General features: G+C 44.5%; 2 protein-coding genes across 2 annotated transcripts; one reads left to right on the forward strand and one right to left on the reverse strand.

Annotated features, from left to right (window-relative positions):
- Nucleotides 1–15,161: 15,161 nt before the first annotated feature.
- LOC123190203 (coatomer subunit epsilon-1) lies at nucleotides 15,162–18,899 on the forward strand. Its single transcript, XM_044602799.1, has 7 exons — nucleotides 15,162–15,468; nucleotides 15,550–15,633; nucleotides 16,445–16,596; nucleotides 17,050–17,185; nucleotides 17,286–17,441; nucleotides 17,544–17,623; nucleotides 18,605–18,899. Exons 1-7 carry the CDS (start codon nucleotides 15,307–15,309, stop codon nucleotides 18,696–18,698), a joined length of 864 nt encoding a protein of 287 aa, XP_044458734.1. The 5' UTR covers nucleotides 15,162–15,306; the 3' UTR covers nucleotides 18,699–18,899.
- A 1,592-nt stretch (nucleotides 18,900–20,491) lies between these two features.
- On the reverse strand, nucleotides 20,492–21,449 carry LOC123190205 (36.4 kDa proline-rich protein). Its single transcript, XM_044602802.1, has one exon. It carries the CDS (start codon nucleotides 21,358–21,360, stop codon nucleotides 20,866–20,868), a length of 495 nt encoding a protein of 164 aa, XP_044458737.1. The 5' UTR covers nucleotides 21,361–21,449; the 3' UTR covers nucleotides 20,492–20,865.
- Nucleotides 21,450–24,454: the final 3,005 nt, after the last annotated feature.

Consider the following 24,454-nt stretch of genomic DNA (forward strand, 5'->3'; position numbering starts at 1 on the left):
ACTACACAGCCTTCTTGTAGACGTTGTTGGGCCTCCAAGTGCAGAGGTTTGTAGGACAGTAGCAAATTTCCCTCAAGTGGATGACCTAAGGTTTATCAATCCGTGAGAGGCGTAGGATGAAGATGGTCTCTCTCAAGCAACCCTGCAACCAAATAACAAAGAGTCTCTTGTGTCCCCAACACACCCAATACAATGGTAAATTGTATAGGTGCACTAGTTCGGCGAAGAGATGGTGATACAAGTGGTATATGGATAGTAGATAATAGTATTTGTAATCTGAAATTATAAAAACAGCAAGGTAACTAATGATAAAAGTGAGCGTAAACGGTATTGCAATGTGTTGAAACAAGGCTTAGGGTTCATACTTTCACTAGTGTAAGTTCCCTCAACAATGATAACATAATTGGGTCACATAACTATCCCTCAACATGCAACAAAGAGTCACTCCGAAGTCACTAATAGCGGAGAACGAACGAATAGATTATGGTAGGTTACGAAACCACCTCAAAGTTATTCTTTCCAATCAATCCGTTGGGCTATTCCTATAAGTGTCACAAAAAGCCCTAGAGTTCGTACTAGAATAACACCTTAAGACACAAATCAACCAAAACCCTAATGTCACCTAGATACTCCAATGTCACCTCAAGTATCCGTGGATATGATTATACGATATGCGTCACACAATCTCAGATCCATCTATTCAACCAACACAAAGGACCTCAAAGAGTGCCCCAAAGTTCTACCGGAGAATCACGACGAAAACATATGCCAACCCCTATGCATAGGTTCCCAATGTCACGAAACCCGCAAGTTGATCACCAAGACATACATCAAGTGAATCACGTGATATCCCATTGTCACCACAGATATCCACGACAAGACATGCATCAAGTGTTCTCAAATCTTTAAAGACTCAATCCGATAAGATAACTTCAAAGGGGAAACTCAATCCATTACAAGAGAGAAGAGGGGGAGGAGAAACATAAGATCCAACTATAATAGCAAAGCTCGCGATACATCAAGATCATGCCAAATCAAGAACACGAGAGAGAGAGAGAGAGAGAGAGAGAGATCAAACACATAGCTACTGGTACATACCCTCAGCCCCGAGGGAGAACTACTCCCTCCTCGTCATGGAGAGCGCCGGGATGATGAAGATGGCCACCGGTGAGGGTTCCCCCCTCCAACAGGGTGCCGGAACAGGGTCCCGATTGACTTTTGGTGGCTACGGAGGCTTCTGGCGGCGGAACTCCCGATCTAATCTTGCGTTCTGGAAGTTTTAGGGTATATGGAGTTATATAGGCAGAAGAAGCACGTCAGGGGAGCCACGGGGGCCCCACGAGGCAGGGGGCGCGCCCCCCACCCTCGTGGGCAGCTCCCGTATCTTCTGACGTGGGGTCCAAGTCCATTAGGTGTGTTTCCTTCCAAAAATAACTTCTCCAGTTGATTTCGTTCCGTTGCGACTCCGTCTGATATTCCTTTTCTTCAAAACACTGAAATAGGCATAAAACAGCAAATCTGGGCTGGGCCTCCGGTTAATAGGTTAGTCCCAAAAGTAATATAAAAGTGGATAATAAAGCCCAATATTGCCCAAAACAGTAGATAATATAGCATGGAGCAATCAAAAATTATAGATACGTTGGTCTGCCGGAGCCCTAGATTGGTTCCGCCAAGGTTCCGCCTCGTGGCGGCGGAGTCTCGTCCCGAAAGCTTGCTTATGATTTTTTCCTCGATGAAAGACTCCATATAGTAGAAGATGGGCATCGGAGGGGAACCAGGGGGCCCACGAGGCAGGGGGGCGCGCCTAGGGGGTAGGGCGCGCCCCCCCCCCCCACCCTCATGGCTGGTGGGTGGCCCTCCTCTGGTACTTCTTGCGCTCGGTATTTTTTATATATTCTGGAAATAACTTCCATGGAGTTTCAGGACTTTTGGAGCTATGCAGAATAGGTCTCTAATATTTGCTCCTTTTCCAGCCCAGAATTCCAGCTGCCGGCATTCTCCCTCTTTATGTGAACCTTGTAAAATAAGAGAGAATAGGCATAAGTATTGTGACATAATGTGTAATAATAGCCCATAATGCAATAAATATTGATATAAAAGCATGATGCAAAATGGACGTATCAGCGGTAGGCTGTTATACCCTACCGACATTTTCCTTGCCGTAGCAAAAGGGTCAGATCTCGAAAAAAATTCAAACTAGGGTCAAATATCGAATAGGTTTCAGAAAAGGGTCAAAAGACGAAATTTAGCCTCGCTGAGTCCCAGCCATCCACTTCTGCCCATGCTTCCCCTAAAAAACGTGTCCCACGCTGGAGACGCACGCAACTAGCCAATGTTTTCTACCCACGACGAGGTGGCGCTCTGTCTCTGTGCGTGCTGAACTGCCAATTGCAAGCCAGGCGAGGGAGAGCTTGACCAAGCCGCTGGCGCCAGACGGGATGGAGCCCCCGTGGTTTCTGACGCTGCGGAGAACACCGACAAGTCACATAGTGTCGTGCATGCTGCCGCTGGTGGGGATGAGCGGCGGGATGTAGCACAGAAAGTGGGGATGACCAGCATGGTAGCCGCCACCACGGTCGTCAACACCGGGGAGGGGAGCACATCAATGCAACGATTGGCTGCAACAACCTCATTCCCTAAAGCTGGTCATAGCGGGGAATAAATTATAGTCCCTCCATCTGGAAATCCTTGTCCTCGAAATGGTTGTAAATGGATGTATCTATAACTAATATAAGTCTAGTTACAACCATTTTGAGGACAAGCATTTCCGGATGGAGGGGGTACTAGTGTCATGCATATGACATTAGTCTAAGTTACTACCTTCATAGTGCAAAGTAACATACTAGTAGTGTCATATGTGGCTTCATTTAATGGCTTGTAGACTCATCTTGTCTTGGGAAGCGCTATGGTACAGTTACATATTATGTTACCACTTCTCATTAACTACATGCCACTTAAGCAAAAATTTCTCGAAGTGCGCTATGTTACTACCTAAGTTACTCCCACTATGACTAGCCTAAGCCTAAAGTGAAATCCTCACTTTTTTTGAATGAAAGGGGTTGCCCCCACCCCAATTTTATAAATTGAAGCGGAATGAAAGCCAGTTCACACAATACTTTTGCACTAAAGCGGGGAATAAAAGCTACTCTAGCAGGGGACTACTTCACCCAGAGCATGAGAGCAGAAGTTCTCTCGGCACAACACTAGATAAAACCTCTAAGTTTATATTTACAGGACCCATGAGCGAAAGAAAGCAAAGATAGCGAAGCCAAAGTAAGATCTTCGGTTGCGAGCATCAACTTCAGCCTCTCCTTCTTCCGGCTCACGCGCCCCTCCATGTCTCACTCCCATGCGATTCTCATTAGTTCTCCATGTCGCTTGTCCAGCAGGAGAATGCATCGTTGAAGCAGGGTTCCTTGAGCATCGTCGCAGAGAACCTCCCACTGGTGCAAATAACAGCTTAGCTTTGCAAGAATGCAGTTCATGTTTTTCCATTTCTTCCCCTAAAAACAAAATTTGTTTCTTAGTCTCCACAAGCTCCACAAGGTAGCAGCAATTACCATATTCAATACAGGTTTTTCTTATGTACATGCCAGAAGGCAAAAATATTTTCAAAGTTAGCTATTCTATCAATCTCAAAAAAGTCAGAAACAAAACCCCAAACATGTTGGGCAACCACACAGTCGAACAGCAAGTGTTGAACCGTTTCAAATTCAGCACAGAAAAGACAGGAAGGATCTTCCACATCCCTCCTTTTAGCAAGGTTATCTCTAGTTAGGATTTTGTTGTGAGCACACAACCACAAAAACACATGAATTTTTTGAGGGCAAAGAATTTTCCAGAGATCATCTCTGATATCAGAAGCTATCCCTCCAAAGTTAATGTGTTTATAGAAGGATTTTACTGAATATATACATTAGGTTCCAGAGACCAAATTGGCATATCAGGGTCAGTTGTCAGAGTGCACTGCTGAACAATATCCAGCAACTATTTCCATCTATCTAAACCACCTTGATCAATACATCTCCTGAAAGTTAGTTTAAGGTCGTATCCATCCCATACCTGAGCCACAGTGCACTTAGTTTGGTTACAAATGCAAAAAAGGTCACATAATTGTACCTTTAGGGAACACTCCCCTACCCAAGTATCATGCTAGAAATTTATTAGCTCACCATTGCCCAGTTTTCATCTGTAAAAAAATTTGGCAGCAGCCAAAGCCCAGGTGATGCTCTTCCAGAAGGTAGAGCCCCCATCACCTCTTGCCCAAAGGAGATTAGGAGAGTTCACTCTATATTTATGAATAATGATCTTTTTCCAATCTGAGTCAGAATCATCAAAAAACCTTTTTCCCATGAAGCCAATAAAGCCATATTAAACTCTTTGATGTTGGGTATCCCCAAGCCCCCATACTCTTTCTTCCTAGTAACAAGCCCCCAATTATCCAGATGATACTTGTGTTCCCCCCAACATTTCCCCAAAAGAAGTGAGCCATCTAAGAATTGATGGCATTGATTGCCCATTTAGGGAATTTAATAACAGACATAAGATAAGCAGGAATACTGATCAAACAAGCACATAGCAAAATAATCTCCCCCTATAGGTGAGATATCTCCCAAGCCAGCCAGATATACCTTTAATAATCCTATCAATAATGGGTTGGAGATCTTCCCTCTTTCGTTTGTCATAATGCAAAGGCACTCCTAAATATTTAATAGGGAAAGATCCTTTTTTACAATGGAAAATCTGAGCAATTTCATTAGCCACTGCACCTTCCACATTAATCGTCATCAAATCGCTTTTATGAAAGTTAATTTTCATCTCGGAGAGGGTTTCAAAGCAAGATAAGAACCACTTAAAGTTTCTGGCTTTATGAACAGAATTTTCCAAGAAGAGGATAGTATCGTCTGCATATTGCAGACTTACTACCCCCCCCCCTTGGAATTACATTGGGCAGAAGCCCAGAAATTAAGTCTTGGGTAGTAGCCTTTTTCAGCATTTGTGTAAAAACATCGACCACTAGGTTAAACAACAAGGGAGAATGTGGGTCCCCCTGTTTAAGCCCTTTCCCACCAATGAAGTAATTACCATTAGTATCGTTCATTCTTACAGCAAATGTGTTGTTAGTCAACGTACATTTAATCCAAGGTATCCATTTGGAGCAAAAAAAACCTAGATTGCAACATTTCAAATAGGAATTCCCAGTTGACTCGATCATAGGCTTTTTCATAGTCCAACTTGAGGAGTAAACCTTGAGATCCTAATTTCTTAACCTCATGAATCACTTCATGCGACATCACAACACTCTCAAAATACACCTACCTTTGATAAAAGCAGTTTGGTTGGATGAGATTAATCTACGACCAACGGGGGAGACCCTGTTGGTCATAGCTTTAGAGAAAATTTTAACCCCACAATTACTCAAACTAATCGGTCTAAATTTCTTCATGTCCTTAGCATCAGGTTCTTTAGGAATACACACAATTAAAGCAAAGTCCAATCTCTACATGTCTAGTTTACCTTCCTCAAAGTCTCTAACTAACGCCATAAAATCAGTTTTGATCACATCCCAAAATTTTTGGTAAAACAAAAGGGACAGTCCGTCCGGACTAGGGGCCCCATGTGCGTAAGAACCAAATATCGCCTCTTTAATTTCTTCTCTAGAGAAGTTTCTCTGGAGAAGGTCATTTTCTTCATTGGTGACCAGGTCACCTTCCTCCCAGAAGGAAGGACCAAGATGTACATTAAATTTCTCTTCAGCACCAAACAGGTTTTATAAAAGGAAGTGGCCACATCCAACATTTCTTTGGTAGTATACAGAGGACCATTCTCTCCATTGAGTTTAGAAAAGTGGTTTTTTCCTATGTCTATGGTTAGACATTGCCTGAAAATATGCATTGTTCTTATCCCCATCAACAATCCTACGATCTCTGGATCGCTGCCAAAAAGTAGTCTCTTCTTTACTCCAAATACCGACAAGTTCTTTCTTAATCTCCTCCATTCTAACTCTATCTACATCTTTAATTTGGTTTCTTTCGGAGAAGACATCAAGAATATCAAATTCGAGCAGAAGCTCTCTCTTTTTTCTCTTGATGCCAGCCTCAATATTAATACTCCAACCTTTAACTTTTTTCCTGAATAATCTACATTTATTCATCCAGATATCCATGGTTGTCTTGCCAGGGACTGTAGTACTCCAGATCTTATTCACTAAGTCTTTAAAATCTGGTTGGTCAAGCCACCATTTCTCAAAACGAATCATTTTCGGGGAGGTAACCCTCCGAGCACCCGTATCTATAAGCAACGGTGTGTGATCACTCCCAACACGTGGGAGTGTTGTCACCACAGAAAGAGGGAATTTATTATCCCAGGAACCAGAAGTAAAAATCCTATCTATCGTGGCAAAAATAGGATTGTTCTGGTTTTTGCTCCAGGTAAATTTCCTATTAGCACTCTTGATCTCCATAAGGGACCACTTATTAATCCAGTCATTAAAGAGATAAGAAAACTGGCTATTAATAATCCCATTGTTCTTATCCTCGATCGATCTAACCAAATTAAAGTCTCCTCCCAGCAAAACTGGGTAGGTGAGATTATCCATAGTATCATGTAGCCCAACAATAAATTTTAACTTGTTTTCATTATAAGGAGTACCATATATAGCCACTAAATGCCACAGAAAACCATCACTCTTATTTTAAACAATAGTAACAATGCAAATTTTTTTATTAATGAATCCTATCACCTCAAACAAGTCATTTTTTAGACCCACAAGGACCCCACCAGCGGTCCTCACTTCAGGTAAGTAGTGCCAAGCAAAATCCTCTTTACCGGAAATATATTTGTTAACGTGACTATCGATATTTTCTTTATTGGTTTCAAAGAAACACACAAAATCCACACGATTATTATTAACAAAATCACATAGGCACTGATTTTTCCCAGTTTGACTCATACCCCGAATGTTCCAAAAAGCTCCTATCATTTAATTTTAAAAGGGTGCGACAAGCCACAAGGCTTCTTCTTCGTATTCAGGACAGGGCTTTCCATCAATGGCCCAGTAGTGCCATCTGCACCATTAATGGGAAAGCCACTACCAAGATTCTGAGTATTAGAGCTATCCAAATTCTCTAAATCTAAACTTTCAGGGAGAACAATCTCCGGATTTTCATCAGCAAACTGAAGACATCGAGCTTTTTCATTATCAATCATATTCATGATAATATCTTTTTGTTCTTGTGCACTACTGCCAATGCATAAATCAACTCTACTAGTATTTAAAGCAAGTTCATTAGGGTCCAGGATAGCAAACGATTTACCTTTGAAAGTGTTAGGAATCTCCAGATTCTTCCTCATCATATATGCGGCAGCTTTATCCATGATCTTGATGTTTCCATGGTTTCTAGTTGTCGGTTTGCTTCCTAGCACCGGGCCCCAGATAGGAGAATTCTTGACACTTGGCTTATTTTTCTGCACTGATTCCACACTATCCAAGGTTTCCAGCAGCGATCTCTTAACAGATCCCATTGCCGTTGCTAAGTCTTCATGTAGGCATTGCATCTCATCTATCAGATCCTCCTCTTCATCATCAGTCTCCACCATTTCAAATCTGCTTAGCTATTCAGAACAGTAGTCCAGATGCACTAACAGGGGATCAGATCTTGCAGAGAGAGAGAGAGAGGGTTTTGTAGGAGTGACTTCATCTTTCTATGTATCATTGGTAGCCAATTTCTCAGGGGTTTTGATCCTAACTTCTTCCACAAATTCCTCATGTATGGTATCCATCATATTAGAGGGGTGAAACTCAACTGCAGAAGCAGACTTTTGTAGGCCTGACTGACTTGAACTTCCAGCAAAGGTATCTTTGGTGGGGAAGTTTGCCTTGCCCAGCTCATCAAGGTTCCTCCATATCATCTCCTTTAGAATTATCTTTATTTGACATATCCCCATTGTTATCCTCATTCTCCTTTTCCATGTTATCCAAATCTGGATCAGGATCATCACCATCAGATTCTTCTCCCATCTACTCAAACCCTTCCACAGTGAAGAACATGATATACAACTTCGTTTTCATTTCAACTAATCTCTCAAATGGAATTTTCCTGGGGTATCTACAAGCAACCTTCACTCTGATGGTCTCATAGAAGCTCTTAAAGTTGCCATTCCAATCCATATCAACCAGAATTCCAAAGCATGTTGTGATCTGGGCAAAAACCTTCCAAGCACACCACTTAGGGGGAATCCCCTCAATTTGAACCCAGGCTTCAGTTAAACCTCCAAATTCATCTAGCACACCTACCCATTCGCAAATCTTAACAGACACCTCATCAATTGGCAGCTCAAATGCAGGAAACTCAATCAGGTCATGTACATTCTTCCATGAAGGGAATCTCAGTAAGAACTTCTTCTCTCCCAAATCCCTAATCTGCCAAGGCCACTCTTTGTTCTTGCAGAAAACCCCATTAAGTTGAATCAGCAACTCTGAGGTAGACACCTCGCCCTTAACCACTTTGAGCACGACACCATTTTTGTAGCTGAGCTAGCTTGATTCTAATGTTGTGGGCACATCGATGTGATAAAACCCCAGCCCAGCCGCTGCACTGCCAAAGTATGTCGCTGTAGGATGTGGTTTTGCCCAAGCAGCATAGTTGTTGACATTATGGCCCCCCACACAGATGAAGCACTTCTTTGGCTCAATGCAATTTCCTACATAGTGATCTGGCCAACTACAGTTGAAACATGTCATCTCTTTGTACTTGGGATCTAGAGCTTGTACCACAGGAACAGGAGAGGGAGATGGAGCTGGTACACCAGGACCAGCCGCTTGTTGCTGTGGGATCCCGCGGCCAGCCTGCTTGGGAGGTTGCTGCACCAGCTTAGCAGCTCCAGCCACCGGGGCAACACCTCCCGCAGTCGGGACCGCCGTCTTCCCATCTTGCGGAGCAGCTTTCTTCCCTAGCGGCGGTTGGCGCTGCCGCTGCCCACCCGGTCCATGATCCATCCCTCCTTTGACCACTTCTACTAACGATCTAGGAAACCCTAGTCTCTTGGTGGAGATTTTGAAGATAGTAGGAGTGGGGTCAAATCTGCCCACCAACGAAACCAGAAAGCAATCTTGCGTTGTGAAATTTCTAGCGTTGAACAAATCCTTTCTAACCCAAAACAATTTGGGGATCACAATACTAGGGTTTGGTGGTGCCTGCCTCTCACTATGTAGGCATTGGCGGCGGCTCGGGGAGGGAACTACCCCCCATAAAAGTCCGCCACCTCTTCCCCGTCCCCGCCAGCAGAATTGGAAAACGTATTTCTATGACCCGCTTTCTTTCGGACCACACGACCCATAATCAACGGTGATGGGGTTGGGGTCGGACCCGTCGGCGGGCCCCTCAATTTCGAATCCAATCCCGCCCCTCTCGCAGAAGCGAGCTCACCGGCGACGAGTTGGCTCGTCAGACTCAGAGATTCACAAGATTTAGGAATATCAGGTGTATAGTCATGTATAATCTCACAAGGGATAACCCTATCAACCATACCAGTCAAAGTACCACTCAATTCATCACTGGGACTCACAAGAGTTTGAGGATTGGACCGCATTTGACTCACCTTAGCAGAAAGATGTTGGATCTCCCCGCAGCCGCCCGACCATGGTGGAGGGTCGAGGTAGAGCGCCTCGCCTCTCCAGCGCCTTGCCCACAGGTTGGGGTAGTCCTGCGAGGCATGCATGACCTCATCACATGGTTGAATCCTGGGGACACAAAACCCCCTGCGTGACCTTGAACGAACACCCGAAGGAACCTTGCCGCGGTCACCAAACCAAGGGGGCTCAAACCCGCCGCGGCGAGGCAGGGGGTTAGCATGGCGAAACGACCCATCCTCTGCCGCATTAACCATGGCAATCCTCACGCGCTGGGAGGGAGCACGCCCAGGATGCATTCCCAGCGAAGTGCCCGCCGTGGCTCGTCCGATTTTGCCTCTGCCCTCGCCCATACCACGAACTCGGATGGCGGAGAGTGCGGGAATGGGGGCATCCTTGCCCTCTCCTCCAGTGTGGCCTCCTCGAAGATGCACCGCGTCAGCTTCCTCTGCTCCAGGGCCACCCTCCGCTGGCAGATCTCCGCGACCTCCACGGCCGCGGATCTCGCCTCAAGATCGGTCGCCGCCGCCACCGCCCGGTCCGCCGCCTTCCATTCCTGCACGCACTGGATCCACTCGAAGGTGGCGTCCCGGATCCTGATCGCGAGCTCCATCCACCCCGGGGCCCTGGTCGCCATGAGCACCCCTTGTGGGATTGGAGAGATCAGCCTCAGAATTTCTGAGAAGTTTTCCTATATGGGTGGAGGCAGCTGCGGAGGTGGAGGAGGCGTGGTTGCGGCCAGCGCCCGCATCCCTCGCCGGCGTGGAGGCATGCCGTGGCGCGAGATATGCGGGGGCGGCGGCTATGGCGAGCGGGAGGTGCGGCGTCGCGAGACCGAGACCGAGAGGCATGCGGGATTGTAGAAACATTCTCTCGTGAAATCCTCACTCACTGGAAGTCCCTTCTAATTTTGAAATTGCAACCCCTAACTAACACTAGCTTCCATTCTGATTAGAGAGGTATAACTCTGTACATGTCATTACTGGTGTGCCTTGTGTTCGTGTTGTGCAGTTGAGGCAGTTGCATGATGTGATTACCACTCAACTACGCCAACTAGTTATCTGTCTTAGCCCAGAGCAACACAATTTCTGCTATGCTCTAGTATTGCCTGTCATGTATTCAGTTGTGCTCACAGTTAACTTATCTTGCAGCATAATATTTATCTCATTTGTTTCACTATCGAATTATGTGGATCTACCACCCATAGGCCATAGCACAAATTCTTGACATGTATAATTATTGTAGCTGAGAGAGCCTAACTGTGAACAATTTGCCCTTTTACTTGTGTTGGCATGGACTACTACTACTAGGCTTTTTTCTGTTAGGATGAAAAAAAATTAAACATCCAAAGTTAAATTCCTGGATCCGCCACTGGCTGAGGGCACAGCTCAACAAGCCCAAAAAAAGGAGCCGGAGAATTATGATCTTTAGGAGAATGGTTCTGTACATTCAGCTGGATATATATACCAGAGCAACCTCATCGTCGCTCAACCTCCTCATCAAATTTGAGACCATCAGCCTCCATCGGCCTCCATACCTGGATACGACATGTACGAGGAATATTTCACCCACTTCACCTTTGGGTGGTCACCACCAAACAGATTGTCCATAAGCTGCGCGTACTCTGCTTTAGCCTTTTCAAGGAGCTTGCCAAAGTCCTTCTCCTCCTCCTCCTGATGCTGATGCTGCTGCTGCTGCTGCTCTGCCGTCTCGTCGGCCGCCACCGGCATCGCCGCCTCTTCAGCCAGTGCTTTCTGATCCACATCCATCTTGGTCATCGCGGTCTGGTCAGCCGTCTCATCGCCCTTTGTTTTCATGGCAGACCCCTTGCGGCTGGCCCTCCGCCTCCGCGCCTTCCTCTTGGATCCAGTTTGCTCTTCAAGGAACGCCTCCGAGAAACCATCTGGGGCCATCGAAGCTCCTGATCCGCCCGCCTGGTGGTGCAGGGCTTCAGCGAAAACTCCTTGTCGGCCACTAGTAAATGTGCATGTGCAACACACGCATAATTATTGGTTGCATTTCAAGTAGATGCCAACATGTGGTAGATAAAAGGTTGCTTTGCGTCTCGTGGCGTATAGGAAAGCTTGACAACGCATGAAACGATGAATGTTCATATCTGGTACACACAAAGTCACAAACATACATAAAACTGGAGAATATAAATCAACCCATACAACTCGTAATTTCATGCCCCCGTTTACTCTTTATATGCATCAAGATGCTCTTGACATGTAAATGTTTAGTTCATTCTGCACGAAGTGTCAAAGCACTAAAAATCCAAAGCTAAACTTGGCAAGCAACATACACAATTCTACAATGTTTCCTCTCTTTCATATGTGTGCATCCTCCTCCAAACCAACAAGCTTTCATTCCAAAATGCGAAAAGAACAATGCGCTGAATAAATACAAGGGTAGGCACAGGAAAACAATAGTACAAAATAACATCCCGAAACACAATGGGGACATATGGAGAAGCACCAGTTGTAGAAAATAAGGAAAAAATGCAAGTCATGACCATTTTTGATAGTTTTTCCTTTACACCCACTTATGTGTAATACTATCAATCAATAAAAATAATTTGATGGTCATTAGTCCCTAACCATTAACCGAATGAACAACGAAAGGACCTTAAAGTATTTATACGTAGGAGAATAGTAAAAAATATATTTATTTATAGATGGTTCATGTGAGAAAAAAATCACATCTTGCAATTTAGAACATCCAGCGCCTTTATGAAGTGAAGTAGTTCCAAATGTAACAACTTAAAATAAACCAACTCCAGCATTACAAGTGTTACAAATTAAGAAAAAACAAATAATGTGTTGATGACACATGTAAACGACATCTGCTAAGAAACACCAAAGATATAAAAATAGCACACTCTAGTTAGTAATGCATAGAAACCTTATTTTGAACTATACAAGTCAGCACAGGCACGCCGTGTAAGTTCACAAGAAACCATAAATGCTGGCTGGGCAGTTGTCTTACAAGCAACATAAATTACCGGTACTCCGACAGCATCCCCTGAGAAGGAGCGATCGGTGCGGCACCCTCGGCGGTTCATGAATTACCGGCACTCCGGCAGAGTCCCCTGTCAATGTGTGCAAATACCCGATTAGTTTCCTAATATAACGCGCCCGTGATCAGTTTCCTAATAAAACGTGATCATGATAGTAAAAAATATATTTATTTATAGATGGTTCATGTGAGAAAAAAATCATATTTTGCATTTTAGAACATCCAACGCCTTTATAAAGTGAAGGAGTTCCAAATGTAACAACTTAAAATAAACCAACTCCAGCAGTACAAGTGTTACAAATTAAGAAAAAACAAATAATGTGTTGATGACACATGTAAACGACATCTGCTAAGAAACACCGAAGATATAAAAATAGCACACTCTGGTTAGTAATGCATAGAAACCTTATTTTGAACTATACAAGTCAGCACAGGCACACCGTGTAAGTTCACAAGAAACCATAAATGCTGGCTAGGCAGTTGTCTTACAAGCAACATAAATTACCGGTACTCCGGCAGCATCCCCTGAGAAGGAGCGATCGGTGCGGCACCCTCGGCGGTTCATGAATTACCAGCACTCCGGTAGAGTCCCCTGTCAATGTGTGCAAATACCCGATTAGTTTCCTAATAAAACGCGACCGTGATCAGTTTCCTAATAAAACGTGATCATGATAGTAAAAAATATATTTATTTATAGATGGTTCATGTGACAAAAAAATCACATCTTGCAATTTAGAACATCCAGCGCCTTTATGAAGTGAAGGAGTTCCAAATGTAACAACTTAAAATAAACCAACTCCAGCAGTACAAGTGTTACAAATTAAGAAAAAACAAATAATGTGTTGATGACACATGTAAACGACATCTGCTAAGAAACACCGAAGATATAAAAATAGCACACTTTGGTTAGTAATGCATAGAAACCTTATTTTGAAATATACAAGTCAGCACAGGCACGCCGTGTAAGTTCACAAGAAACGATAAATGCTGGCTGGGCAGTTGTCTTACAAGCAACATAAATTACCGGTACTCCGGCAGCATCCCCAGAGAAGGAGCGATCGGTGCGGCACCCTCGGCGGTTCATGAATTACCGGCACTCCGGCAGAGTCCCCTGTCAATATGTGCAAATACCCAATTAGTTTCCTAATAAAACGCGACCGTGATCAGTTTCCTAATAAAACGTGATCATGATAGTAAAAAATATATTTATTTATAGATGATTGATGTGAGAAAAAAAATCACATCTTGCAATTTAGAACATCGAGCGCCTTTATGAAGTGAAGGAGTTCCAAATGTAACAACTTAAAATAAACCAACTCCAGCAGTACAAGTGTTACAAATTAAGAAAAAACAAATAATGTGTTGATGACACATGTAAACGACATCTGCTAAGAAACACCGAAGATATAAAAATAGCACACTCTGATTAGTAATGCATAGAAACCTTATTTTGAACTATACAAGTCAGCACAGGCACGCCGTGTAAGTTCACAAGAAACGATAAATGCTGGCTGGGCAGTTGTCTTACAAGCAACATAAATTACCGGTACTCCGGCAGCATCCCCTGAGAAGGAGCGATCGGTGCGGCACCCTCGGCGGTTCATGAATTACCGGCATTCCGGCAGAGTCCCCTGTCAATGTGTGCAAATACCCGATTAGTTTCCTAATAAAACGCGACCGTGTTCAGTTTCCTAATAAAACGTGATCATGATTAGTTTCCTAATAAAATATGATCGTGATTAGTTTCCTGAGAAGACGCGATCGTGATTAGTTTCCTAAGAAGACGCGATCATGATTATACTTTTCTAATTGATCGGACGTGGAGTTTCATATGGTGAAGCACAGTCAGTCGATGTAAATTATTAAGTGCACACAGAGAGCCGTTAGATTAAGTTTAGTGGGTTTAATCATGCGGTCATAATAAATCCGTGTACGTTTCACGGGATGCATGTAAGAAAATTCTTGTTTGATTGTTTAATAGTAGTAGAGATGAGAAGACGCGATCGTGATTAGTTTCCTAAGAAGACACGATCATGATTATACTTTTCTAATTGATCGGACGTGGAGTTTCATATGGTGAAACACAGTCAGTCGATGTAAATTATTAAGTGCACACAGAGAGCCGTTAGATTAAGTTTAGTGGGTTTAATCATGCGGTCATAATAAATCCGTGTACGTTTCACGGGATGCATGTAAGAAAGTTTTTGTTAATTGTTTAATAGTAGTAGAGAAGAGAAGTAGAGAAGAGATGAGCGGATCCCTGATTTTCGACTCGCCTGACGTAGCTCAGCTTAAAAGGCGCAGGCTACCATAGCTCTGTTCGGAGTCGGTATGGAGCCCGTCTTCTCTTCGAACTCTCCTACCTGGCTGGACCGGATTCTTGTCGGGCTGGGCCACCTTCTAGTTTCTTGGGCCTAACTCCTACAAAGAAAGTAAAACTCAAGCCCATCACAATGGACGGGCCTCTGTGAGTCCACTCAAGGCCCGAACTCGAGCCCAGTTAAAGCCTTCCCCATCTTCGTCTTCATTCCCATTACCAAACCCAGAGACCGAACCCAAGCAATTCATTCTTCTTTCCCGAGATCTCCCACTCGCCTCCCCGCGTCGCCGTCGAACCCACTCCGCCGCCCCGTCGCCGGCAGCGCCCCCCTCCCGCGATGGCCACCCCCGACCTCCTCTTCAACCTGCGCAACCTCTTCTACCTCGGCGCCTACCAGTCCGCCATCAACAACAGCGACGTCCCGGGCCTCGACGCCGACGCCGCGGCCGAGCGCGACGTCATCGTCTTCCGCTCCTACATCGCCCTCGGATCCTACCAGGTTAGTAGAAATACCAATGGGGCTCGCCTCCCCTTGCGTCCCCGTGACTGGCTCTGATCGGCGGGTGGTTATGCTGTGCAGCTGGTGATCAGCGAGATCGACTCGTCGGCGGCGACGTCGCTGCAGGCCGTCAAGCTGCTCGCGCTCTACCTCACCGGAGACAAGGTTAGCGCGCTGGATCTGAGCTATCGCCTCTGATCTGTTCCTGATCCCGGTTTGGGGTTGGATCTGGGATGTTGGGGAGTGGCCAGATCTGTCGCGGTTATAGTTAGTGATCTGATCTGGGCATAGAGATCCGATGGCACCATTTTCACTGACATAGGCCGATGATTCGCGAGAATATAATTTATACATGCTGCCTCGTAGAATTGCTAGTGCAACATCAGTTCTCTATTAGCTCTGATGATATGTGTTGCAGAATTTGGTATAATACGAAGTGCAGCTAATCTGCACCACCTTTAATTAGAAAAAATACAAATGTTCTGTGTAAATGTTTGACCAGGAATGAACTTGTTAGATTCAGACCTGTCATTTTATAAGGGCAATTTAATTGTATAGGACAACCGTTTCCAGATACTTTTTCTTCGTAACAATGCCCAAATGACTGGTCTGATACTGAATGATGTCGTATTTTTGGCGTTAGGTCAGAAAATATTGCATGGGGTGGTTCTTATCATTGAATTCATGTTTTCCTCAAATCAGAAGCAAAAATAATCATCATTCCATGAAGGTGAAAGTTTCAATGCAGATATCAAGGTTCCAGTGAATAAAATGATAAAAAAAACTTTTAATGTATTTCACCATTTAAACGGTTTACTTATTTGTTGGATGCCATACTAAAATCTTATTGCTGTTGCTAAACATAAGAAGATGAGTGGTAATGTGTGTTACTCCAATCACTTTTTACCCTTCTCTAAGATTTCTTCGGATACACTAAAATGCTTATGCATTATTATTACTTTGTGCAACTTTGAAGGAAGGTGCGATCTCCAGCCTGAAGGAATGGTTGAGTGATTCAGCTATAGGAAGCAATCCTGTTCTGCGATTGATTGCTGGAATTATATTTATGCATGAGCAAGACTACAATGAGGCTCTCAAGCACACACACACTGGGGGGACTCTGGACCTGTTAGTTTCATTTTTCTCTATTTCTTTAGATTGTTCAGCCTTCCATTACTGAATTTATTGTTGCAAAACCGTACTCAAGGGTGAACGTCAGTATATGCTCTTTTTTTAAAATTTTGATCACCCGATGATAATGGCAAACTAATTTATATGGTGTCCAGTCTGAAAATTCATTTTTTTAAAAATAAGTACATATTCTGCAATTTTGTTTTACTAATTTCTTCAGTTATGTAGTTGAACACTATTTTCCATATTATGTTCCATCCTTCCATCATCAGCTGTAGCATATTTGTGTATCATGCTAAAATGTGACATTTTTAGAGCTTATTTCCTTGTGTCTTAAATTTGCTTACTTCTTCCAAGATCCACAGTTCATTATTTTTGTTATGTGTTGTGATTGTTAGACTGCTGCATTCTTGAAAGTAATATTGATTGTTGATGCTTCGTTGGTTTCAGGCATGCACTGAATGTCCAGATCTTCCTTAAGATGCACCGGTCAGATTATGCTGACAAGCAACTGAAGATCATGCAACAAACCGACGAGGACCATACACTGACACAACTAGCAAATGCTTGGCTCGATATTGCTGTTGTAAGTAATTTCATTATTTCACAATCTAATGCGGTGAAGTGTGGAAATTTTATTGGTCTATGGAAACAGGAGTATATCATCATTTTAATCTATGGTGCAGGGTGGCTCTAAGATCCGGGAAGCTTATCTCATATTCCAGGACTTCGCTGAAAAGTACCCTATGACTGGAATGGTTCTTAATGGCAAGGCAGTTTGCTGTATGCATATGGGGAGCTTTGAGGAGGCTGAAACTCTATTGCTTGAAGCCCTAAACAAGGTTAGTACTTATCCTCCTTCCAAGCAAGGAACAAGCAGCAAAACATATGAATTTCAAAAGGATGCAAGACAAATACTCAAACGACATCTCAAATTCTTGTAGGATGCAAAGGATCCTGAAACTCTTGCCAATCTTATTGTATGTAATCTCCACCTTGGCAAACCGTCGTCACGATACTTCAGGTAAGAATCTAACCAAATCCTCTGTACAGTTTGTACCCCCTTTCTGATGCACTTTAGGTGACAGGTGTTGGAAATTTGTATTTGGCCGATGCCATGTCAAGTGTTTTTTTGTGGATGCAAGTCGTAGTGGTTCTGGAAAATACTATTTGATGGATTCATGCAGATTACACATATTCGAATTTTTAAAATTTATCAAGCGGGACATTAATTAACAAACAGCATTAATTATCTAACAGTACATACTGCGACCCTTCAGAATTCATGCTTATTATAGCTTTCTACCAACTTGTGTTAAGGGTAGAGGTACATTGGTACTTCCTAGAAGTTCATGATTAGTACTTACAAAGAGTTCAATTGAGAATTGAAGTAAGCATCATAAAATACCATTCTGGGCATCTGATGCGAAATCTTGGGCAGTCTTTTCAACCTTGGATTGTGATCAGTATATTATTCACTTCTCATCTTTTGTAAACAGTAACAACTCAACCATATATTCAAGTGCTAGCAATTGTACGATTGGCTCCAGCTAGCCAAAGGACCATGAACTGTACTAGTTGCAAGACGCCTAAAGAGTAGGACCACAGAATGATTGTTATGAGATGCTTTTTTTGCATTTGATGAATTTGTCTGTCTAGTCTTTTGCAGCGCTGCTATATGTTTTGGCCTCTTATCCTGATTTTGCATATCTGGGGTTAGCATGTTGTGGCCACTTGTTCCTGATCGGACATATCCTGACTAGGTCTTCTCAGCAACATGAAAACAACTTAATTGGCTGTGTTCTGCAGCCCAGCTGTTCTTCTACCTGTATCCAGGAAGCCTCTCTACGTTTCTTAGATGCTACCAATTCTATTATGAATCTTGTGGTTGGGCATCACACTGAGGCTGTTAGGTTAACATTGTCCAGGGTTCAGGACGCTTACTGTGTATGAACTGAACCAAGTATATCTTGCTTCTAATTTCCATCTTTCTATGCTTCTTCAGCCAGCTGAAGCTGTCGCACCCTGATCACGTGCTAGTTAAGACCACCACGTCAGCGGAGGATAATTTCGAGAGGGCACTCCAAGCCGTCGCCTGAAACACCCCTGCCTCATTCCAGTTTGCGCATTGAGCATCCCCTGTTCCATTTTGAAGTGCTTTAACAGAGTGAATTGTATTGGTTTTGCTTTATATTGTTCTGTGGTAACACACCGCTCGGCCAACCCTGTACTCAAACACAAACACCTGCTGTATGAACGGATATATATGTAGAATCTCCAATCATGGCATTTGTTGTCAACATCGGTATCTTGTTATGTTGTGCTGGCTAATTCCTCCGCCAGCGACGTGTCTGGATCATGTAAAACATCGTGCTCTCTGTGATGCCTGTATCCATATGCGCACGTTATGTGATTTATGCGTGCATGCCTGTGTTGCATTCAGTTCATATGTGTGCATGGACGTTCAGGTCTGTCTCCTGTATGGCTGTATCTACATGCCCGGTCTCATTGAAAGGAAAAGTTTGATAAATCAATTCTCCATGCCCTTTAAACCTTTTCTTGGGGGAAACAGATGGTGATCCCTCCTAATTTAGCTGGCGGGTGTTCTTCAAAATATCGGGTTTCTTCCTTTAACCTCCCATAACAAGGTGTGAGCAAATCCCATGATAAGATTGATTTTTATTTTGTGGGTGAATAATGTATTACTCAACTCAAGAAGTTCATACAATCAATTGTAGCAAGCTCCATAGCAGCTGTAGGACCCGAACCGATCCAAGTCATAGTTCTACCTTCTAAACGAGCAAATCTAGCTATGTTATCACTGACTCTATTTTGGTTATGATTAACACGAGTAATACATGAATCGCGAATAGTCATGAGATATCTAATCTCCTTAATGAGCGATGAATAAACCGATCTATCCACCTCCTTTGCCTGGATCAAATTTACTGCAACAATAGAGTCCATCTTAATATCAATAGGAAGCTCACTTCTCTGGATCAAAAACAACAACCCCTTCATACATGCACATAATTCGGCTTCAAGAGCATCTCGACATGATAACCTGCTCCCTCCGGAAAATAGGACTGATAATCTGCACTTGAACTCTAGACCGTTCAGAAACAGGTGAAAACGCCCTCTTGTGATCCCACCCTAGATCAACGTCATGGCTTCATTCAGAAAAATGAAAAAAACCGACGAAAAAAAAACCCGTCATGGCTTGTGGTCGATGCGACATCTGTGTGTTCATGGATGTTTCACTGCAATGAGTCGTGACAGCTGCATATGAATCCATATTGTCTCCTGTCATCATTTTTCTTGTCTAGGGCCTCTTTGGGCCGTAAGATATTCACGAAAAGTTTTGAGGATTCCAATCTTTTTACCCGGTAGCAATCCATAGGATATGATATCTGAATCCTGCTTTTGTCATTATTCTGTTTTTAGTTTTTACTGCAAACTTGGTCATATTTTATGTTTTCTAGTTCTTTTCGTTCCAATCCAAAGAGGCCCCCGATGGCACGAACGCCAGAAATATTGATACCAGCGTCATTGACTCGGCCATGAGACCAGCCTATCAAGTGGTGAAAAGTATAAATATGATCATCTAGAGTCAGAGGATGACTTGTCATGCCGAGGAGGATTTGGAGTCAAAAATGCTAGACATACAAAGATTTATAAGCTTTTACAAGCTCTTTTCATCTAACAACCAATCACAAACCTCCCCCCCTCCCCTCCGATTTTCAAGGGGGTAGGCCGTCCCGCTCACTTGTTGACCAATAAAAACTAACCCATCTGTAAAAGCCTGTAAACTGTTTGTACGTGTAGCATTGCCGATTTGGAGTCGTAAAATTTTCCACAAAAAGGAAGACATGCATACATGCGAGAAGCTCCATACACATTACAATCACTTTATATATTATTCATAACTGTCAAAAAGAATGCTACACACCCAACATCACAACTCGCATGTATATTTGCACTTATGCACGATACAGTATATACTACTTGATACACATTTACACAACCGCATGTTCGCCGCTCCACACTGAAAGATAGTCAGAGCTAGCTGCCCATGCATGTATGTGTTATAGAGATTACACATGACATGTGTCATGCATGTATGTATGACCAAACATGCAGACACTCCGTATACGTACTTACCTTGAAAAGGCGCTAGCTCCATGCACGCGGGCATGCATGAGGATGCAGGTGGTGGTACAGTGGTATCTGGTATGTATGTAGGTGCTAATCGATGGAGGCCGGCGATCATGAAGGGCACTGGAACGAGGACGGCACGTGCTTGCCGCACTGGTTGACGAGCACCGAGATGGCGACGGGGAGCACGAGCTTGACGTTCAGCGCCTTGGCCTTGATGGTGGTGCAGAGGCAGAGCGCGGCGTCGAGGTCGGCCACGCCGGACAGCAGCGGGCAGCAGGTCTCGCTGGCGTTGGCGCCCACCACCGCGTGCACCAGCCCGTTGAGCGCGTCCACGCACGCCACCAGCTTCAGCACGTCCACGGGGCACTTGCCCGTCGGCGACGACGGCGCCGGAGGGCTAGGCGTCGCCGGCGTCGGGGGCGTCGGCGCGGGGGAGTACGGCGGCGGAGGGCACGGCACCGACGACGGCGGGGGCGGGGGCTTCACCTTCGGCGGCGGCGGCGGGGGAGGCGTCGTCGGGGTCGGGCAGCTGGGGCACGCCGACGAGGGCACGGACAGCACGGAGAGCAGCGCCACCAGCACGAGCGGCGCAATGCGGGCCATGGTGCCTGGCTAGCTAGCTTCGAGTTTGAAGTGCTCTAGCTTCTTGCTCTTGGCTAGCCTGCGCTGCGCTGGTCTGAGGGAAGAAGATGAAGCGGGGCGTGCTTATATAGGCGAGCGTGAGGTCGTGGTGCGACGGACGAACTGCTGGTGTGCGTCGGTCGCGGCTCGGTGGACACGGCGAAGTGTCGCGTACGCCTCAGTAGTCAGTACCCAGTCGTACACTGGCAGCGAGATTGTGGCTGGCGTGGACTCGGATGAATCCATCGACGGCCGCTTCTGACGACCAAGGTCTCCGTCGTTTTGTTCCTGGAATCATGCGTGTGTGGAAGATCGCCGATCGTGTGGTGCCTGCGTCTGCATGTCGCGGTTAAATCGGCAGACTCTGCCGAGCCAAGCCGTTTCAACCGTCGCACGCTAGTCGTTACATAGCCTCTGCTTTTTTTTTCTTAAAGGAGAGATGAAACCTTCCCATTTTTGGGTTGATTAAGGAGAAATTTGCCGTCCGTTTAATCTGAGAAAAACATGATGACAGTGGCACAAACTTGAAGGTCGCATCACCGAGAAGATCAATTTTTCACATATAAGTGGCTTTATCAGCACCCATGGCACCATGACTCAACGACTCCGACTTCACTGCGGACAAAGCGCCGTCATGCGGATCATCTCTAGGCATGCACCAAGTCCATGCATCCTGATACACTACGGACCACGGCATCCATCGATGAAGAGGCAACTCGGGTTTCGGTGGCTTGACTTGCAACTTGACATCGTTGCCGCACTTTAATTTGTTGCCCCTCGACACATCACCTCCGACTTCATCGCATCTTGGTGAATTGATGAGCCAAAACATTCAATCATAAGGGCGGAATACTAACATAAATATTGCGCAACATGATGCCCATCAATGTCCCTCATATGTAACTGTTGTCTCGGCACAACTTACACCACCCAAGCTCTGCTCTTGGGCATGACAAGGAAGAGTCATCGTCCAACCATATGCCGATCTCATTACCTTTCTTTTCTTCAAATGTAGTCATCCTCAATCTCAAGTGTCGGTAATGCCATAGGCTCGATGACACTGGAGACCAAAGAAGGAGACCTCACCAGAGTTAGGTGTTTGGGTTATGGGTGGTTAGTGTGATGCGTATCTGAATGGATTGAGTGTTTAGATGAAAGGCTTGATCCCGCCGCAAGTAACATAAATGACAAACTAGAGGCAAGATTATGCATAACATATGCGCCCATGTTGGCGGAAATGAGGCTATATTAAGGAGGTTGGAGGAAGATGAAGAAAATATTATTTGAGGAAAGAAATAATCTGAGCTGCCGGCAATCTCTTATCTTTAACGAAGCATGTTATGTTTCTCTTTGGATGAAATACATCCACAACCATCGAACTTGTGGAGTAGGTGCAATCTAGTCCTCAAACTCAGGAAATGCTCCACTTTGCTCCTCAAACATGCTAAAAATGGTCCCCGCAGGGTGATTTGTACATTTCTCATACTTGTGTAGTTGACCTGTGGCGTTTCTCTATTTTCTCTCACCGTCCGCGATAGAAAGCCAACACTCTCTTTTCCCTCACTATACATGTCAGAATGTATTGCTTTGTATTTATTTGGGAAAAGATTCCCAACCTTATACACAAAAAGGTTGCGCCAATATCCATCATCCAATCAATGGTGGATGTTTGACCGCTACATACTCGTGCAGCTAGAATCTCCACTACTGCTATTTATGATATCCCCAAACCCCTAAGTTTTTATCGATTTCTCCATATTCCTAATATGATAGCAGTATAACTTAGTCCTTTTTTGCGAATGAGTATAACTTAAAGTCTTGAATTGATGCAATTTTCTTATTAGTTTGTGGTATAGTGATACGAAACAAGAAGATGTTATTCATCACTAGGTCACTAACCAGTTGATAATCTCTGAAAAGAAAGGAAAACAACCGCAGTCTACAGAAAAGAGGACTAAGTTCTTGCCACGTTTTATCTAGTTTGTCAAGCATGAAGAACTAAATCTAGATCCTTACATATTGTGTAGTCTAGATATATTTTCTTTATGCTTTTGCATGTGGTATTCTTTTAACAGTTATAAGTTGTTTGTTTTTGGCCTGGGTCTTACTTTGATCATAGCTCCACCGCTGTTCATACATACGTTTGTACGTACTCTCTCTGTTTCAAAATAAGTCACTAGTAGAAAACAGGGCTTTGGTCCAGGCCGGGTCAGCCCATTAGTCCCGGTTCAGTCCAGAACCGGGACCAATGTGGGCATTGGTCCCGGTTCGTGAGCCCAGGGGGCCGGCCGGGCCACGTGGGCCATTGGTCCCGGTTCATCTGGACCTTTTGGTCCCGGTTGGTGGGATGAACCGGGACCAATGGGCCTCGCTCCTGGCCCATCATCATTGGTCCCGGTTGGTGGCTTGAACCGGGACCAAAGGCTCCCCTTTAGTCCCGGCTCATGTCACCAACCGGGACCAATGAGGTGCCTATATATACCCCTCGCTCGCGAGCAGAGCACTCCAGTGCTCTGTTTTTCTCTGGCCGAGGGGGAGAGGGCTTGGTGGTGCTCTAGCTCACCTCCTATGCACACAAGGTGTTCGATGGAATGCCCGAGCCACACTACTTAAGCTTTCTCCTCTCCAAGCTCGACCTCCAAGCTCCATTTTCCATAATATTTGTCTAGGTTTAGCGGTCCGTCACGCCCCGTCCCCGTCTTCACCGCCGTCGATCACCCGCGCCGAGCTCATCGCCGGCACCACCGTGGTGAGCCTCTTGTTCTTATCTTCTTTCTGAAAGGAAAAATATTCTTACTTGTATGTTTACATAGATACTTGTATTATTTTCTTACTTTTATTATTGCATCTTATATAGTGCGATGGTTTTGGTATCCGCCCCCGTCGGCCCTCGTCCTGTCTATGATTCGGATGTGGTATATATATTATCTTTATAACTATTGGTTCATTTATTGTTTATGAAAATTATGCCGACCAACGTGACATAGATTTTATTTATGTAGGATGTATGTGAATCGGAAATGCCAACCGACCCTATTGTCGAGAGGTTAAATTTAGTTGAAGAAGAAAACAATTT

The sequence above is a fragment of the Triticum aestivum genome, chromosome 2A (assembly GCF_018294505.1).
Source record: "Triticum aestivum cultivar Chinese Spring chromosome 2A, IWGSC CS RefSeq v2.1, whole genome shotgun sequence".
Taxonomy (NCBI): Eukaryota; Viridiplantae; Streptophyta; class Magnoliopsida; order Poales; family Poaceae; genus Triticum; species Triticum aestivum.

Excerpts from the sequence above, each read along its gene's own strand:
- LOC123190203 (XM_044602799.1), top strand. The coding sequence starts at position 15,307 with ATGGCCACCCCCGACCTCCTCTTCAACCTGCGCAACCTCTTCTACCTC. Across the intron at positions 15,634-16,444 it reads TCTACCTCACCGGAGACAAG|GAAGGTGCGATCTCCAGCCT; the intron begins GTTAGCGCGCTG and ends GCAACTTTGAAG. Across the intron at positions 16,597-17,049 it reads ACTGGGGGGACTCTGGACCT|GCATGCACTGAATGTCCAGA; the intron begins GTTAGTTTCATT and ends CGTTGGTTTCAG.
- LOC123190205 (XM_044602802.1), bottom strand. The coding sequence starts at position 21,360 with ATGGCCCGCATTGCGCCGCTCGTGCTGGTGGCGCTGCTCTCCGTGCTG.